The sequence below is a fragment of the Lepidothrix coronata genome, unplaced genomic scaffold (assembly GCF_001604755.1).
Source record: "Lepidothrix coronata isolate B3197 unplaced genomic scaffold, Lepidothrix_coronata-1.0 Scaffold8, whole genome shotgun sequence".
In the NCBI taxonomy this organism is placed as follows: Eukaryota; Metazoa; Chordata; class Aves; order Passeriformes; family Pipridae; genus Lepidothrix; species Lepidothrix coronata.
The window spans coordinates 6,499,918-6,516,898 of record NW_016690188.1 but is presented as its reverse complement, the minus strand read 5'-3'; the positions used below and the strand labels follow the sequence as shown (position 1 = coordinate 6,516,898).

Below are 16,981 nucleotides of genomic sequence, written 5' to 3'. Positions count from 1 at the left end.
CGGCGGTGGAGGATCTTGCACTGCCCCCCCGTGGCCATGGCGGGAGGTGCAGGTGGACCCGAGACGCCTGGGAGGGCACGGGGCGCCAAGGCCTCCAGCCAGCAGAGCCCAAGAGACGGTCGGAGGGGTCCTCAGAGAGGCGCTCACCCCGTGCCAGGCCATTGCAGGCTGTCTCAGGGACAGTCGCAGGCTCGGTGACCGCAGTCCTGCCCCACTCTCCACAGACACCCCACTCCTGTGCCCAGACCCCGACCTGTTCTATGCCTCATGGGGCCAGACCACAGCAGAGTCCTCGGCGTCCTGAGGGGTCACAGCCTGAGTCCATGCCTGGGAATGGCCCATGCAAAGGAGGAGACATAGCGGTGCTGCTGTTTGGGTATCCACATTTATTATACGTCTGGGACAAGCCCAGGACTACCACTCGCCCGGGCCCCTCCAATCGAAGGCCAGTGACCCATCCTCCTTAAATATTGGTTATAAAACAAATTTCTTTTTTTCCTTTTTATTTTTTTTAAAAACCCCGTATCTCTCTCTCTCTCTCTCTCTCTCTCTCCACTTTTTTTGCCTTTTGTATTTGAGTATAAAAGCAGGGGCAGGTGCTCCACCTTGCCTGCCGCTACCTCCGCAGGCTGCGCTGTGCCTGCCGCAGCAGCGTGTCGAAGTCCAGGGAGTCAAACTTGCTCTTGACGGGAGCCGGGTCAAAATCCTCCCGGTTTGAATCTGGAAGAGATGGAGAGAGGCTGCCTTGAGCCACTGACACAATTCTGCCCATCCCCACAGCAAACTTCTTCTCATCTTGCTTCACGTGACAGCGTCTAGACCCAGAGTTGGGCCGGCCTCCATCACAGCACTGGAGAGACAGGGAGCCCCCATTCAACTTCCCTTCAGTACAGGCCTGTATGTGGCCCTGCTGCCAAACCTGAATGACACCAAGGATGGGGACCCCCTATAACTCGGGGAAGGAGGTGCCAAACCTTCAACCTGGAGGCTGCACGACTCACCCAAGTCGGCGTAGTTCCTCCTGCAGAACTGCCGGCGGCCGCCAAAGCACAGGTCAAAGGGCTGCTCATCTGGGCGCCGCAGCTTGTGCCCACTCTCGATGGCAGCAAAGGCTTCCTCGGCATAGCGATAGGTGACAAAGCCATAGTTATCCCTGACACCAGAGAAGAAGGAAGATGGAAATCAGCAGCAACACAGTTACAAACACATTTGTCCCCCCTTGGTCTGCACTTCCCCCTTGAGTAATGGGAAAAGGGCCAAGAGGAGCCATCCCTGGGAAGGGGCTGACCCACATCCCCATAGCTCTTACCCCTCAGACCGGAAGTGCAGGGTGCACTCCTCGATGTCCCCAAACACAGAGAAGCGGTGCTGCAGCTCTGACCGTGTCATCCTGCTGGGGATCTTGCCAATAAACACAACTCGACGCTCCTCCTGCAGGCAGGGATGGCCCATCCATGAGCAGGACCTCTCCCACAGAGCACCCTCCCTGCATAGCCACCCACAGCACCATGCCCTGGCCAGGCAGGGCCTCCCAGCAATGCTGCCTGAATGCTGCATCACTGTGGCTTTCTGAAGTGACAGAGAGTGTGGACCCCCAAATCTTTAGCCCCATTTTCCCAGCCCTCCAGCACTCACTATTGCACGTTCCTTCTGGAGGATCCTCTGCCTTTGGTAGTGGTCCTGTGCATCGCAACTGTATCTGGCAGGGCAGAAAGCAAACACATGAGCTACCGGATCATGGGAGTGTCAGAAGAGAGTAATTCCAAACACAAGGGAGATACTGAAGGAATGGGTCCATTCCTGCCCAGGACACAGGAGGCTGGGAGAGGGGTTGGGAAGAACTCACAGCCCTGCAGGGTGGCCATGCTCACCTTCTCCGCCTGTTACTCCTCCTGCGGGGTGAGGGGGAGCGGGATTGGCTGTGGGATGTGGACCTGGATGAGTAGGAGGATGTTGATGATGAGGATGAGGACCTGTCACGGGACCTGCCACATGACCCACAGCTGGAGCGAGAGGAGGAGCTGCGGGAACATCTTGAGCGGTATCTGGGGGAAGGAGAGACACAGCTGAGCTCTCCCCATGGCCAGCACCACGAGGCTCCAAGATGAAAAACACCTCCATCCTCCCCACAGTATCCAGCACCCCATTCGGACAGGACCCATCCCCAGGATGAACTGGACTGTGGAAACCTCTGCCCAAGATAGCCAGAGCAGTAACAACACTACAGAGATATTGCTCCACTTGGCTTCCAACACCGCAGAGAGAAGGGAGCAGGCTCACAGCAGGTACAGCCCCTGAAGAGCAAGAAACAGTCCCACGGGAACTGTGAAGCACAGGATTGCAACCAGGATGGTCCAGGAGGGGTTGGGACTGCTGTGCTGAGCCCTGCACCATGCACAGGATGACATTGGAGCCATCACATCCGTGTCCCATGCAACAGCTGGGTGAATGGAGACTGCAAGAGCTTCCCTGGCAGGGTCAGGTAGAGCTTAAGGGCAGCAGGACCAAAACCTCTCTGGGATCAAGCTGTGCTGCCTCCAGTCAGGAGCACAGTCCATCTCCAGCCATGCTGCCCAATGGTGGCCCCTGCCATAGGCAAACCCAGGCCTGGCAAGGCATGATGCCTGGTACTGCCACAAGTTCTCCTGGAGCACAGCAAGTCAGGATGGCACAGTCCACAGGGACATTTCTCAGCACTAGGCCAGCTGCATTTGCTGGAAAGCCAAACCAGATGTGTCACTTGACAGTCCCCAAGCTGCACAGCCCTGGGACATGGTACTATATACCTCTTTTCCAGCTCCAGCCTCTACGTTTACTGGTCATCAATGGAGGGGTCTTAGTTGTCTCTGGGCCCAGAGATGTCTCCAGAACTGGCTGAACAACCAGGAAAGGACAAGAGAATCCCTTTGCCAGCTCCAGTGCTTCCCAGCCCAGCTGGGACAGGCTGTGCTTCACTCAGATGCACAAGGACTCCAAAACAAGTGCGTCCCACAGAGACCAAGCTGTCCCATTTCCCTACATAACCACCTCCATAAGGAGCGCGGGGAGCCCCTGAGGCAGCCAAGCCAGACGGGTTTTTCCCTGCTTGCCTCCAGCAGCTCCCTGGAGAGCTCTGTTGCAGCTCCTCTCATTTTTACACCTAGGACTGCAGCAGCCTCATAGCACAAACACAAACACCTGCAGTAATACCCCAGAAAAAGCATCCAAGAGCCAAGATGCAGCCAAGAACCCATGTTCCAGAAGGAATAAGGAATCCTGGCTCAGTGGTAGCTTTGCAGGCGCACCTGCCCAGATATGGGGTTCAGCCAGACACCCACAGGCAGGGTGTCACAGCAGCTCCCACAGTCTCTGTGAGCCAGGCACCCCTTCAGAAGGGCCACAATGACAAAAAGGTCACAGCCATCAAGTAGGACCATAAAGAGGTGCCTGGGCACCTGCAAAAGACCAGCCACCAGACAACTGCCCCAAGAGAAGCAACAAACAACGCACAGTTTACCTTCGCCACCGCTTGGGGGGTGGGGAGAATGACCGTGACCGGGATCGGGAGGACGAGGATGAAGATGAAGACGAGGACTCGCTAGCTCCATCCGAACTGGAGCTGAAGGAGCGGCTGGCACGGCTCCGGCCAGCCCTCCAGCTGTCAGTAGAGGGGCTGGGTGAGTCCTGGGGTCTCCGGTAGCAGCGCAGGGACCTCTTGGCAGCAGCATGGCTGGGCTGGGCACTGGGAGTCCGCACCTCCTGGTCCCGGCACGGGGATGCAGCTGGAGACAGGAGCACCGAGGTGGGGGGACTGCTGCACCTGGTGGCAGCCTTGTTGGGGATGGTAGTCCGATAATCCAGGGGGGCTAGGCAGGCCGTCCCCACTGGCTCCTGGATGGGCCTCACAGTGGTGGTGGGGGCTGGCAGGGTGGGCTCAGGTTGGTCCAGCGTCCGTTTGGTTAAGGAGGAGATGGGTTTGATAGTTATGTCCCGGTGGCGTTTGACATTCCAGCGGGAGCCGCCCCTGGCAGGGGGCTGTGTGCCAGTGATACTATTGCTCTCCGGCCGTGCCACAGCTGGGATGCAGTAGTCATGGTCTCCCGAGCACACGTGGTTGGGGGCTGTGCCAGTGGGGGCCAGTACCACACTCTTCCCCTGGATCTTGTTTGGGGGAAGTGGCTTGGCTTTCATCGGCTTGGCTGTCTTCTGGGACCCTTCCTGGGATGCAGACCCAGGCGACTTGGTCTTGGCTAGCAGCGAGACAGCAGGCAAAGGCTTCCAGAGCTGATGGGGGGGTGTCGCTGGGGGAGTGAGGCCTGTGAGAGTACCAGAAGGCTTTCAAGAGCAGCCCCTTGATGCAACCTGCCCAGCTGGGCTCCCTCATGGCCAGGCCTCCCTCACTCCCCAGGCTGTCTCCCAGCCCCACAACAGCTCTGTCAAGACACCATGGGCTCCCCTGCTTTATCCCAGGTATTCATTACCTGCCACATTGGCCAGCTCAGAGGCATGCAAGCCATCCGGGGGCTTCCTGTCCTGCTGAGTCTGTCCATCCTGCTGGATCTCAGGCCTAAGAAAGGGAAAGCTTTGTCAAATGCGGCAGGCAAAGCCCAGCCCCAGTCCCCACACCTGGGGCACCCATTCAAGCTGCACCAATGGCCAGTCCAGAGGGACAGAGGATCCAAGAGAGCTGCAAGGACAGAATTTGCACAGCCTGGTCATGCTCATCATTGCTTCTCCCACTCAGTGCCAGCTCTGGCCCCAGTCCAGCGACGAGCTCATCCCCTCCTGGGCTGGTACACACAGCACAGTTCGCATCCTGCCAGGACTTAGAGCTGTCCCATGGCCCCACCAAAGGCAAGACTCAGCACTCTGCCAGGCTCCACACTGGGGCAACAGCTGCCCACGTCTTGGTACTCACCCGGAGCTCCCTGTCGGCCTCCTGTCCTCGGTGGGCTGCACAGGAGTCTCCTCTTTCTTGGCTAAAAAGAGAGCAGGTAGGTGAGGATGGTGAGAGGCCAGGACTGGAGGACAGGGGACACACAGAACACCCCAGGCATAGACAGGGAAGAGTTTCACAGAATCCCAAACCCAGCTCCCTGCAGAGAGGAGCTGCACATCCCCTTTCATTCACAGACTCTTCACCACCCCCTTGGTCACCGTGGGGACCCCTGGCCGCTTTCACAGGCCAAGAAAGAGGTGGAGGCAGAGACACCCCCAGGACAAGGCACCTGGCCAGAGTAATACGAGCCCACAGGCAGCAGCATCACAGCCCCTCCACTCCCACCCCACCACAGGGAGCATGGGCAGCCCAGAAAGGCCAGCACGGCATAGAGGGAGCCCCACAAGGGACGGCACGCTGCATCCGCACCTTCAGACTTCTCAAACTGCTCCAGCAGGCTGGACAGGTCGGTGGCTTCAATCCCTGGGCCAGGGAGAAAGCACAGCAAGTCAGGTCAGCCAAAATCCTCCTGGCACCACAGGGGTGCATCCCAACCCCATCCTCCCCCAGCAGCAGCCTCCCTGGATGATGGGGCAAGCACTTGGGAGGAGAAGCAGTGGCAGAGCCTGCAGCAGCTCTGTGCCTCCTGCAGCAGCTCTGTGCCTCCTGCAGCAGCTCTGTGCCTCCTGCAGCAGCTCTGTGCCTCCTGCAGCAGCTCTGTGCCTCCTGCAGCAAGGACAGGAGCATGCAGTTCTGCAAACCCAGGAGGGACCAGTTTGGGCACAGCCAGCCCAGACCATCCTCTGGAGGCAACATCCTAGCAGAGCACTGGGAAGAGACTGCAAGTCCATGGGCATAGCTTTGCCACCCTCACCACCAGAAGTGGAAGGAATTGGTTCTGCTGGGCGGGCTGCCAGCAGCACTGCAGCCTCACTGGCTGGTGACACTCAACCCATGGCCCCACAACCTTCCCACTCACCGATCTCGCTGATGAAGGCTTGCACAATGTCCTTGCTGCTGTCACTGGGCTGTGCTGGGCTGAGGAGCGGCTGGTGCCTCCACGGCCGCACAGCGGGCGCCTTGTTGGGCAGGCTGCTCTCTCGACATGCTTTCGGTGGTGGTGCCACAGCCTGGGAGGTGGATGTTTGGCCAGGCAGCTCCTGCCCAGCAGCTGCCTTAGGCTCCAGCAGAGCTCTCTCCACTGTCCCCTTGCCTGGCCCTACAGCCTTCTCCGTGGGGCAGGTGCCAGGGGACTCCTCAACAGGGCCAGGGGCAGGGGACACCTCCACAGGGCAGTGCATGGCAGCTGGGGGGGCCTTCGGGAGCTGGGTGGGAGTTACAGCCTGAAGCTCTTCTGGAGGCTGAGTAGGGGCAGCCTTGGGGGCTGGTGCTGCAGGAGGGACCCTGCTGGGCTGGGCAGCGGCAACCGAGGGGGCTGGCAGAGGCTGGGCTGAGGCAGGAGCCGGAGGGGCCTTGGGGAGAGAGCTCTCCCCTGCCAGCCGTGCCTGCTTCTTGGGGTCCGGTACCCTGCTGGTCGCTGGCCTGGCTGGGCCACCTGCAGCCCCCATCTCGCCGGCCAGGCCAGGTGGCTGGGCAGGGAAGGCCGGTGGCTCCGGGCAGCTGAGCGCAGGGGCGGCGGGAAGCTGCCCATGCAGGAGGGCTGTGCTGGGGTGGCTGCCAGCTGGGAAGGCAGTGGCAGCCTGCGCTGCTGTTCTGGGGTCCCTGTATGCCAGGGCAGGCACCGGAGGTGGCAGGGGGATTCCTGGCCAGTAGGATGGCGGTGCCCACCCCACTGGGGCATAGGGTCCACCAGGGCCAAATGGAGGTGGGGGTGGCACAGCCGGTGGGGGCCAGGCCATGGCTGGAGGCGGGAGGCCAGTCACCATGTGAAAAGCACTGGAGGAGTTGGCAACAGGAGGTGGGGGCAAACCATGGCAGCCCATGGGCTGGGGGCTGAAACAGGGCCAGGAAGGCACTGGTGGGTAAAGGGTGTAAGCACCGGCAGAGGCTGGCGGCATCCCGGCAGGGGCCATCCCAGCGGCTGGGGGCACGTTTGGTGCAGCAAAAGGCATTGGTGTTGATGGGGGTGGTGGAGCCGTGGCAGGTGCCGTAGCTGAAGCCAGAGCAGTGGGAGCTTTGCCAGCAGAAGGGCCAGCAGTGGGGCTGGTGGGGTTCTCCAGGCTCTCCTGAGCACTGTCTGCATCGGTGGCAGAGCGCTTGGGTGACACCAGGCAGGGGATCTCTGCCAGCTCCGCTGGAGGCTCGGGGACGCTGGGCCACTTGCTGGCCACTTGCTTCTTGCCTTCCTGGCTGCTGCCCAGGCTGGACTGGCGGTGCAGCATGCGGATGCGGTATTCCCGCAGGCTCAGTGCCTTGGGTTTGGCTTCCTTGGGCAGGCCCTCACTCGGCTCTGCTGCTGGCAGGCTCTGGGGGGGCTCCAACTGCACACCTTGCTCCAGGAGCTGAGAGGCAGCCTCCGAGACCCCACTGCTCTGTCCAGCAGATGTCTGTGAATCTCCCTGGCCCTCAGCCTGGTCTGTCGGGCTGGGACATGGAGCTGCTGGCTGCCCCTCCACGCTTGGTGTGGTCTTCTCCAGAGGCACCACGGTCTTGTTCTTCTCTGGGGCCACACTCACCATTTCTGGTGATGGCACCTTCTGCAGCTCCTGCTGCACTTTCTTGGGCAGGAAGGCCCCTGATGTGATCCGGGGCCTGCCCCGGGGTTGTGGCGCCCGCTCAGCATTCAGCTCCATCTGCCCCTCCTTCCGGGCTCGTTCCAGTTGCTGTGCCAGGAAGTCTGAGACCTGGACAGAAGGACATGCTGCCCGCTGACGGCTGGTGGCCAGCTGGCCCAGGGGCTGCCCAGAGCCAGCAGAGTGAAGCCGGTGGGCCACACAGTCCCTGCCAGGCCTGGCCTGCTTGCTTTGGTCCAGCTCTGCTTTCTTTTTCCGACTCTTCCTTGCTCTCTCACGGCCCCGTCCCTTCTCAGAACACTCGCGTTTCCCACCCACTGTGGCTTCCGTGCTGTGCCAGGAGCTGCTGTTGGGACTCCAGGCTCCAGGTGCTGCTGCCTCTGGTGGGGAGGTGCCTTCTGGGGTAGTGCAAGAGGGCTCCTTCCCAGGCAGTTTTTCCTCCTTCTTCTCCTCCACCCCAGTTTCCTGGGTTGGAGCTCCTGGCAGCTCCTCTCTATCCTCTGGGATTGATGCCCTGGTACCCTCCTCTGCTCCCGGGAGCTGGAGCTCCAGATCGAGGGAGCTGGGAGCCAAGGACTGCAGGACCACAGGGATCTCCACACTCTCTCCCTCGCCAGGCACAATTTCCAGCAAGACCGGACTGCTCAGAAGCTCCTTGGCCACGGGCTCAGTCTCGGGGTCCAGGCACACAGTGAAGGTGGGCAGGCAGTACGGGTGCATGGACTTCACCAGCTCACTCAGAGACACATCACCTGTGTTGATGATGCAGGGGTCTTCGTGCTCCTCCCCTGCTGCCCCAGCCTTGCTCACACAGAAATCCACAGCCTTCATGCTGCTGTCTAGCTCCACACCCAAGGCAGCTTCCTCCTCTTCTTCCTCCCCATCACTGCGCTGTGGCAGGGGCTGCTCTCGGGCCCGGTGCCAGCCCACCTTCCTCTCCAGTCTCGGGGTGCTGCAGACTTGCTTCTTTGGCAGCACTGGGTCCTCAAGGCCGTGAGCAGCACAGTCCCAGGCCAGGTCTGCATCAGTCTGGGAAGGGGGACCACAGCAAGCATCAGCTCCTGGGCTTTCACCAGAGCTCTCCCAGGCACAGACAACTGTGGGTCTGCTGGAACTCTACAGCAAACCCCTGGGCAGACAAAAAGCTGGGATGCATTTGACCCTCCCAGTATGACACAACAGAGCTGGAAACCTGCCACCCCTATGGGAGCATCCCCAGTCCCCGGCACCCACCACCTGGGGCAGGCCCTGCTCCTAGTGCCACTGGTGCCTTGCAAAAGCATTGCTTCTGGGAAAAAGAATGCCTGTGCCAGGTGGGAGGGCTGGGGCTGGGGGCAGCAGCAGGGACAGTTATCCCAGCACCATCCCAACACTGCTCCTTCAGATTCCCCTGCTCAGGTGCTCACCTTTCCAATCACAGAGACACTGCTGCTGCTGCTGAGAGGCCTGAGAGCCTTGGGCTGCTCCAAGGCAGGGCTCTCACATTCCAGTAATGGACGGGACAAGGTGAGAAACTTCTGAAACTGGAGAGGAGATGGACAGATGATGAGACAATGGCAGGTTTATGCTGCTGGAAGGGACAGGCCACCCGCAGACCCACAGTGACCACGCACTTCACTCCACAGAGTCTGGAAGCAAACTCAGCCCTGTTTCACCCTCAGCATGTGCAGCTCTGGTTGGGGATGTGCTGCTCCCCCAAAGCCTCTGGCACATCTCTGGCTCTACAGCAAGACTCAAAGCAAAGGCATGGCCCCCCAGGAGTACCCTGGAGTCCTGGGGGTGTCCAGGCCTGGTTCAGCCCTTCTCTCATGTTACTAGTCAGAGGAACCATCCCAGGTTACTGGGGACAAGGGTCCTACCATCTCAGGACACCCTCATGCCAGGACCTAGCAGAGCCCTGCCTGAGCATCCTCCCACAGGTTCTGGGGTCAGGCTGGCTCTGCCCTGCAACTCACCGAGGGATTCTCCCGCTCACGAGGCGAGGTCAGCAGCTCTGCATCCATGATGGTGTCGAAGGGGGACAGGGTCTCATCATCCGTGCTGTCCAAGATCTCCGTGATGGCAGTCAGCAAGGACAGCTCGTTCTGCACATCCAGGCAGACCTTGCTCTGCTAAAGAGCAGGGGCAGTCTCAGAGGGTGATAGGGCACAGCCACAAGACCTGGCCCTGGGGGACATTGCTGCCACTGCCACCCACGTCACAGCCAGAGCCACCCCGGCCACCACATCCCGCACCCGTGTGTGAGCTCCCACCTCGCACAGAGAGAGATCCTCAATGATGGAGATCACAGAGGAGTCGAGATAGTTCTGCATTGTCCCGAGGATCTCTTCAGCCTCCAAGATGGTTTCTGCATCCAACGATGTTAAGTTCAAGTCATCCTCGAGGGAAAAGCACTGTTGAGGAGCATGGGGAGCCAGGTGAACACTTTGCACAGCCCCACTACCATTGCTGATCTCCTCCACAGCACACACGGGCTCCTGATAGCCTGTGCTGCAAATCGTGGCTGAGCACCCCCAACCCCAAACATGCAGGGGAGGCAGGTGAGACACGGCTGCAGGTCAGAAGCTGGCACGGGGATTATTCCCTCTTGCTTTTGGGAGTATCCACCCCACTGCGCAACGTAGTGTGCCACTTTCAGCCCGAGACCTGTCCGGTTACCAGGATGCCTCCAACCAAAAATTTCTGCCTGATTCACTCTGCAGCTGCGTGACTGGAAAAGATGAACTGATAAAACCGCAGCCTCTGCTCAACACCACACACTGCTCATGTGGGACAGGGAGGGGACAGGCAGGCTCCCGCCATCCCATGGACTGTCACGCGCTCCCCCAGCTCCGGCTCTTGGCGCTTCAGATAAGCCCAAAACCATTACGAAATTCATAACAAATCACAGGAGTCAGCAACAGGGATGTAGCCAGCTGCCACTGCTGGTGCCCTACCCCAACACCTCTGTTGCAGGCTACAAGAGGACATGCGCTGTGCTTGCAATTCAGGACCAAAACAGCTTTGTTATTCTTCTTCCTTCAAATTCCCTGCCCCACATCCTTTCTTGTCCCTCAGCCACCTCCAGGGATGTTTGGGTAATGCTAAGTAACTTCAGAAAGGTCTTTGCACTACACTTCATGGTGCCATACGGTCCAGTGCTGCAGGAAGGCCAGGAAAAGGCATGAAAAGCCAGATGCCAGGTGAGGGCAGAAGCTGCAGCCCCCGGCTGAGCAGAGCTGCTAGACATACAGAGCAAAGCAGCAGCATAGGCATGTCACCAGCACCTCCCTCCCAAAGCTGGCTGGGATCAGGCAGCAAGCTGTCTTCCTCCCCTTGGAGCAGCACTGGGAGAATCCGGCCAGACCTCGGGGGATGCTCATCTGATGCAGCTCACCCACGTTTTATGCAGGTTCTGCTGCTCGCATGAGCCTGATCCCACATAGGACAAAATGTACCCCGTCCCTGTATAGGACCTGCCTAGCAAGCAGGAAACTGCAATGGAGGGAGAGCAGGCATTTCACTAAATAGGTGTTTCCTAGAATATGGCAGCACTAAAATCACATGCCCAAACCCCTGGTTCCTGGGGCTCTTCAGAGACTTGTTCCAATCAGACAGAGCAGGCACCTCTGGCTGCAGCACAGCCAGGAGCCCCGTGTGACCCCAGAACACAGGCATCCCAGGAACAGGCTGGGAATCAAAGCCCGAAAATCCACAGCAATGCCCCGCAGACACCCATCCCAGATCTTCCCAGCCTGTGACACGGCAGCCTTAAAGACCAGGAGCCTGCAGTGGTTTGGGGCTCCGCAGTCAGTTCGGCAGCCTGGGCCAGCCTGTCCCAGGACCCTCTGCCTGGAAGCGGAGTCCACCAGTGACACCAGGACACCACCCCACTGTGCAGATCAGGCGACAAAGCAGTTTTACCGCTCAGCATCTCCAGTCCCCTCCCTCAGCCAGTGCTGGCTGCCGGTCAGAGCCCGGCGCAGAGCCCACTGGCAGCCCTCTAGGCGCAGCCTGGCTGTGATTCCTGGCCAATCCTTACGCAGATACTGGGAGGAGCAGGGAAGTACATCCAGGCTCGCACGCCCAGCTCAAGCGCCGGCGTGCAGCCCTGAGTCAGCGGTGACCGGCAGGCAGAGGCACCCAGGCCACCGGTGGAGCCAGCAGGATGGAGCCCCAGCAGCCCAGGGACAGGGGGGCCAGCTGACCCCTGCCTGCTGACTGCAAGGGGGTCTTGGGGACACCTCCAGGGTTGCATGGCCCTACCCATCTGGCCACAGGGCTGGCTCTCCCCAGAGGCAGCATCTAATAAGAGGTTTCCAGCCATGACCAGCACTGGACATTTGGAGGGAGGGAAGCAAAATCCTCCCATTCAAATGGCCTCTTCCCGCAGCTCCTGCCCACAGCCTGGGAGGGGAGGGAAATCCCAAGCCTTCTTCCACTTCCTTGACTCAGCGCTTTGCAAGGAGTCCCACAGCCGTGAGTCACCAGCGAGCCAGGCTGTGTTCCCCCAGGACTCCCTTTGATCCACCTGGGGCCAGGCACCTCCTGCAGCTCTTGTTGCTTGAGCATCACTTGTGCGTCAGGGCGGGGGTACGAACCAGCCCAGCCTGCTCCTGTGCCCTTGCTCGCTCTCCTCCCTGACAGACATCTCTGTGACCCCTAACTGAGGAGAGGCATCCCCCATGCTCCCTCTGTTTGCTTTACAGCAGGGAAGAGGGTCACAGGAACGTTCAAGGACGGGCTTCAGCTCTGGCCACACTCTGCCCAAGCAGCCAGCACTGCCAGGGAGAAGGGAGATATCCACAGCCCCAGAGCAGGTTTTGGACACGTGGGGCGCTGGGATTTCAGCCAACAGCTTGCAATGGACATGGCCTGAGCCCTGAGCATGGCCACCAGCTCCTGCGGCATCCACCCTGTGCAGGGGACACTGCGCCCGCTGTTCTGGTCCCCGGGAGAGATAACCGAGGCTCCTGCTGGTGACACGTGTGCCCGGCGTGCGACGGCTACGCCCCGAGCACAGGGCGGCCATGCCCCGGGCCGGCTGCCAGCACTGCTCTCACCGGGCCCGAGCTGCCGGCAAGGGCGCGGGGGGAGCCCGGGAACTCGGGGGGCTCCGCCCGGCCGGCGCGGCACAGCCAAAGGTTGCTCCTTGGATTCCTCAGCTTCTTTCAGGAAGCATCAAGCTGGAACACACCTCCCTTCCCCACACGCCGACCACTTTGCCCGCGTCGGGAAGGGGCAAGACGGGCTCGGCATCCCGCTGTGTGGGGTCGGGATTGGGGGGTGTCTCCCCCGCAGTCCCCCGGCCACGCAGGAGTACCCTGGAGGGGGGCAGAGGCGCGGGGCTCCCTGAAATCCCAACAAATGCACAACGCAGGCACCCCCAGGTCCCGTCCAGGGATGCTGCATCCCCGTCCACACAGCAGCGCACCGGCACCCAGCGCTCAGTCCGGCGCCGCCAGGTCCCACCGAGGCCACTGACAGCGGTGGCGGCGACAGCGCCGCGCCCCAGACCTGCTCCGGCGCCAGAGCCACTTACCCCGGGATAAAGCCCCGCTTCCCGGGGATAACCCCCTGGTGCGGCTCGGGGAACCTTCCCCTTCCCGGAGCCCACCACGTCCTGCACCCTCGGTTCCTCCACCGAAACCAGCAGGTATGGGTGTCCCAAACCGCTCCCTCCCCGCTCCCCGCAGCCGCAGGTGACACAGGGCGGCGCCGGGATGGGGGGACCGCGGGGGGATGGCTGGCCCGGCGTCCCGCCGGTTCACACTCCTCAAGGCCGAGGCGTCACCTCCCGCGGCGGGCACCGGGCCCCCCCGCCCCGTCGGGTCCCGGGGCCGCGGTGCTGCCCCCCCTCCCCGGGGTCTCCAGGCGCCGCCACCGCCCCACCCGGTGGGAGAGCCCCGGACGCCCCACTCCTCGGCCCACAGAAGGGGCGCCCCGCTCCGGGTGCAGGGGAGGCGCCCCCGGCCCGCGCTGATCCCCCGCCCGCCACCAGCGCGCCGGGCCCGCTCCCGGCACACGTGGTGCTGCCGCCGCGGGAGCCGCCCCGGCCTCCACGTGTCACGGCGCGGCCCGGCGCGCGCGGCCGCCGCTCACCTGCAGGGGGCTGCCAGCGCGGAGAGGCGGCTCGCGCAGGGCTCCGCCGCCCGCCAGACCGCGCGGAGCGGCCGTGGCGGCAGCGCCGCCGGCCCTGGCCCCGCTGGCTGCGGGCGCCGCTCCGCCCCGCCGCGCGGCCATCTTGGCACCTCCGCTCCCAGCGCGGCCACTGCCGGGCGCGGCACGTGACCGCCGCCCGCCCCTCACTACAGCTCCCGGCGGCCTCCGCGTCGCCCCGCCTCGCGCGCGGCACGCCGGGAGCGCACCCCTTCGCCGCCAGCCGCGCGCTTAGCGGCGGACGCGGGCCTGAGGGGGCGCCGGACCGCGGTGGGGCGGGCGGCCATCTTGAGCGCGGGCAGGACTTCGGGCTTCGCCGCCATCTCTGTGGCGGGCGGGGGAGAGGAGGGTTGGCCCCGCCACGCGGCGCGCGGTGGGCGGGGCGGCCGTCACTGGCGGGAGGCGCCCCCTGGGGGCGGGGCGGGCGCGCGTTTTCCCGCGGCGCCGCAGCACACGTGGGCACGGCCGGCGCGCGGGTTCCCGCTAATCCCGGGGGACTGCCGGGAACCAGCGACAGAGCTGTTCCCGTCCGCCGCTCGTCCCACGGCTGTGAGCCTGCCCCTTGCCGGAGGTGCCTGTGCGGCAGCACCAATGGTGCTCCGCTGAGCCCAGCCTCGCGCGGGACTGCTGGGGGTGACACGCACGCGTGGCGGGCACGGGGGAATGAAAAAGAACCATCGGGAGTGAAAGACACGGCTGTGGAGCAGGACCGGATACTAAGTCACTGTCTGGGCTTGTGCTGCCGTGCAGAGGTGGCACAGAGAAAATCGCCTGGAGGACGTGAGGTATGGGAGGGAATCAAACTCGGCACACTGGACCCAGCTGCGGTCCAGCCCGGCTCCCCAGGAGGGGCAGGGGAGAACAGTGTGCACAGTGCTTGGCCTGCCTCTGTTCGGTACCCTCTGTTCAGTAAGCCCAGAGTCCCTTTGGGAATGTCACCTCCTGTGGCTTTTTCTCTGGCTCCCAGACGGCAGGATCATCTCGCAGAGCTGAGGGATGTGCTTACAGTAGCACAGGTGCAGGACGGACATGTGGCAGGAGCTCTGCGGTGCAGGGTTTGCCTGGCAGGAGCTAATTGTCTTGGCCTCTGGGGCACACACCTGCCCAGGCCAGATTCCCTTGGGGATCCACAGGATAGAGCTCCTTTGTTCAGCCTTGTGTGCCTGGTCATTAAGCTGGCCTTTGTCTGACACACAGAGCCTTATCCTGCTGCTCTACTTCCTTCCACCTGTGCCACAAGGGACTTTAACCTTGTCCCACCTCAACTCTTGCCTGGCAGAGGCTGCTCCTCCCTGCTTTCATCCAGGAGAGCTGCCCACCTCCTCCTCCAACAAGCCCATAGCACCTTCAAGCCTCTCACTGGCACTCTTCTCTGGCCAAAATGCAGCAGCCAGGCAGCCATGTCCTCCTCCAGGGCTGGGGTCCATGTGTGAGCTCTAGAGAACACAGGGCACAAGAGTGCACCCCTGGAGCACAGGGGACTGAGATAGTTATAACAGGCTCCTCAGGCCAGCACTTGCCCCTGGCACTGTGGAGGAATCAGGGGAGCCTGGGCAAGTGCTCCAGGCTTACTGTGGCCCAGGAGGGGCTGCCCCTCTAGAAGACACTGCTGCTCCCTGAGCACAACACATCTAAAGCAAGGAACAAGTCACTTTGGAAATGCCTATGTCTGTCTCCACTGGCCTGAGGAGAGGCCATCCATGACCAAGCACCCAGGGACCTGCCAACAGGGATGTGGAACAACGTTCCCCTTTGGAGCCCCACAGCTTTTCTCCTCCTGCTCTGCACCTCCTCTCCCTCCCTGTCTGATCCCTGGGGCACATCCAGGGCATGCAGTGACCTGCCTAATCCCTCTGTCCCTGTGTGTGGCAGGACTCTGTGGCACAACAAGGCCAATTTCTCACAGAGCAAGCCTAGCCTAGCCTAGCCTGCCCATGGGACCATATTCCCTACACGTGGGGTCCCTGGGGTGTGATCAGAGGGAGTCCCATGTGCAGGTACCTCCCTTACCTGGCACAACCCCCAGCCCAGATGCTTTCCCAGCACAGGCCAACACCAGGCACTCCTGCTGGTTTATAAAGGAAAACAAACAACAGGCAGAAAGGAAAATGCGCATACTACATCCCTGGCTCCCCTCCCTCCCCTCCCTGTGTTGTCACCACTCCCTGGCCAGGCACAGCTTGATGCTGCCTGGGGCCACCCAGGCTCAGCCTGTGCAGCACCCAGGGTGGGCAGCTTGCTTGGGGCTAATGGGCACAGCTTGCAAAAGAGAGCTCAAACCCTTGTGATGCTTGAAGGACACTCAGCAAACAGAAATGTGAGTCTCACCCAGGCAAGAGCAGATGGGCTGGTATTGGCTCTTCAGGGAGGAGGAGAGGGGGCTCAGGCTCCACCGGGCAGTTTGGTCAGCCAGGGCTGCTGCTCCCACCATGGGGCTGGGGCTGCATCTTTGCAGGCAGCAGAGGCACAGCACCTGCCCTCACTGGGGCCATGCCAGGCTCTGTCCCCACAGGCGTTGTGCAGGGTCCTGCAAGAACCACGTGGGGCTGCGGCAGGATCCCTGGTGGGATCCTCTTGGGGTGGCTGCACCCAGGGAGACCCTGTCCGGATGGCACTCTGCTCCTTCTGCCCTGGCATCTCTCCAGCCCCAGGCCTCTCTAGGGATGCCATCATGTTCCTGCCGGGCACAGAGTGCAGCACAAACCCGAGCAGCTCCAGGCCTCCTGCCTGGCAGCTCCTGCCACCCCTGCACAAGGTGCAGAAAATGCCAGCCACCATGTCCTGCACGTGCCAAGCACCGCTACGAACCCTCTTCCTTCCTGCCCCCTGGCCCTGCCTGGCCCCTTCCCTCCCACCCACAGCTGCCTCGGGGCTGTCTCCTCCCGGTGCCCCGGGCTGGGAGACTCACGAGGTACCAAAAAGCACCGGCCCCATGCAGGCTGTTCTATGCAGAACACCCGTGGTGTCCTCTCGTCCCCCGGCTGGAAATCCCCATGAGCACCCCCTCTGCGCTCACCCAAGACCGAGGGGGGCAGGATGGCCGCCTCAGCTCCGCACCGCTCCCCCCAGCCTTGAGGACCCTCACCCACCCATGCAGGTCTGGGGGCAGCGCTCCCCGCTCCGAAGCTGCAAACCCCATGGGCAGCGCCCTCAGAGCTGAGAGGGGGCCCCTTACCCCTTTGCCCCTTCCTTCTCTCCCCCACCAGTGGACCCCCTCACACACCGGTCCCAC

At 62.0% G+C, this 16,981-nt stretch overlaps 2 protein-coding genes across 3 annotated transcripts in view; one reads left to right on the top strand and one right to left on the bottom strand.

Moving 5' to 3' along the window:
• Positions 1-369: 369 nt before the first annotated feature.
• PPRC1 (peroxisome proliferator-activated receptor gamma, coactivator-related 1) lies at positions 370-16,253 on the bottom strand. 2 transcript variants are annotated; one of them, XM_017803970.1, is made up of 14 exons: positions 16,078-16,253; positions 9,864-10,004; positions 9,567-9,722; positions 9,018-9,134; positions 5,898-8,640; positions 5,348-5,401; positions 4,898-4,958; positions 4,461-4,546; positions 3,497-4,295; positions 1,872-2,045; positions 1,636-1,699; positions 1,310-1,431; positions 1,002-1,153; positions 370-720 (listed from the first exon to the last, which is right to left on the bottom strand). In XM_017803970.1, exons 2-14 carry the CDS (start codon positions 9,921-9,923, stop codon positions 617-619), a joined length of 4,692 nt encoding a protein of 1,563 aa, XP_017659459.1. In that variant the 5' UTR covers positions 9,924-10,004; positions 16,078-16,253; the 3' UTR covers positions 370-616. The 2 variants fall into 2 exon arrangements, with proteins under 2 accessions (XP_017659459.1, XP_017659460.1); XM_017803971.1 differs by lacking the exon at positions 16,078-16,253 and having other exon boundaries at positions 9,567-9,719; positions 9,864-10,857.
• The window catches only part of LDB1 (LIM domain binding 1), a 29,560-nt gene continuing 27,002 nt past the window's right edge, over positions 14,424-16,981 (top strand). The window contains exon 1 of the mRNA XM_017803975.1: positions 14,424-14,534. The gene's annotated coding sequence lies outside the window, so the exon portion shown is untranslated. The remainder of the gene's footprint in view (positions 14,535-16,981) is intronic.

Excerpts from the sequence above, each read along its gene's own strand:
- PPRC1 (XM_017803970.1), bottom strand. The coding sequence starts at position 9,923 with ATGCAGAACTATCTCGACTCCTCTGTGATCTCCATCATTGAGGATCTC. Across the intron at positions 8,641-9,017 it reads GTGTCTCTGTGATTGGAAAG|ACTGATGCAGACCTGGCCTG; the intron begins GTGAGCACCTGA and ends CCCCCTTCCCAG. Across the intron at positions 4,296-4,460 it reads TGAGCTGGCCAATGTGGCAG|GCCTCACTCCCCCAGCGACA; the intron begins GTAATGAATACC and ends GTACTCTCACAG.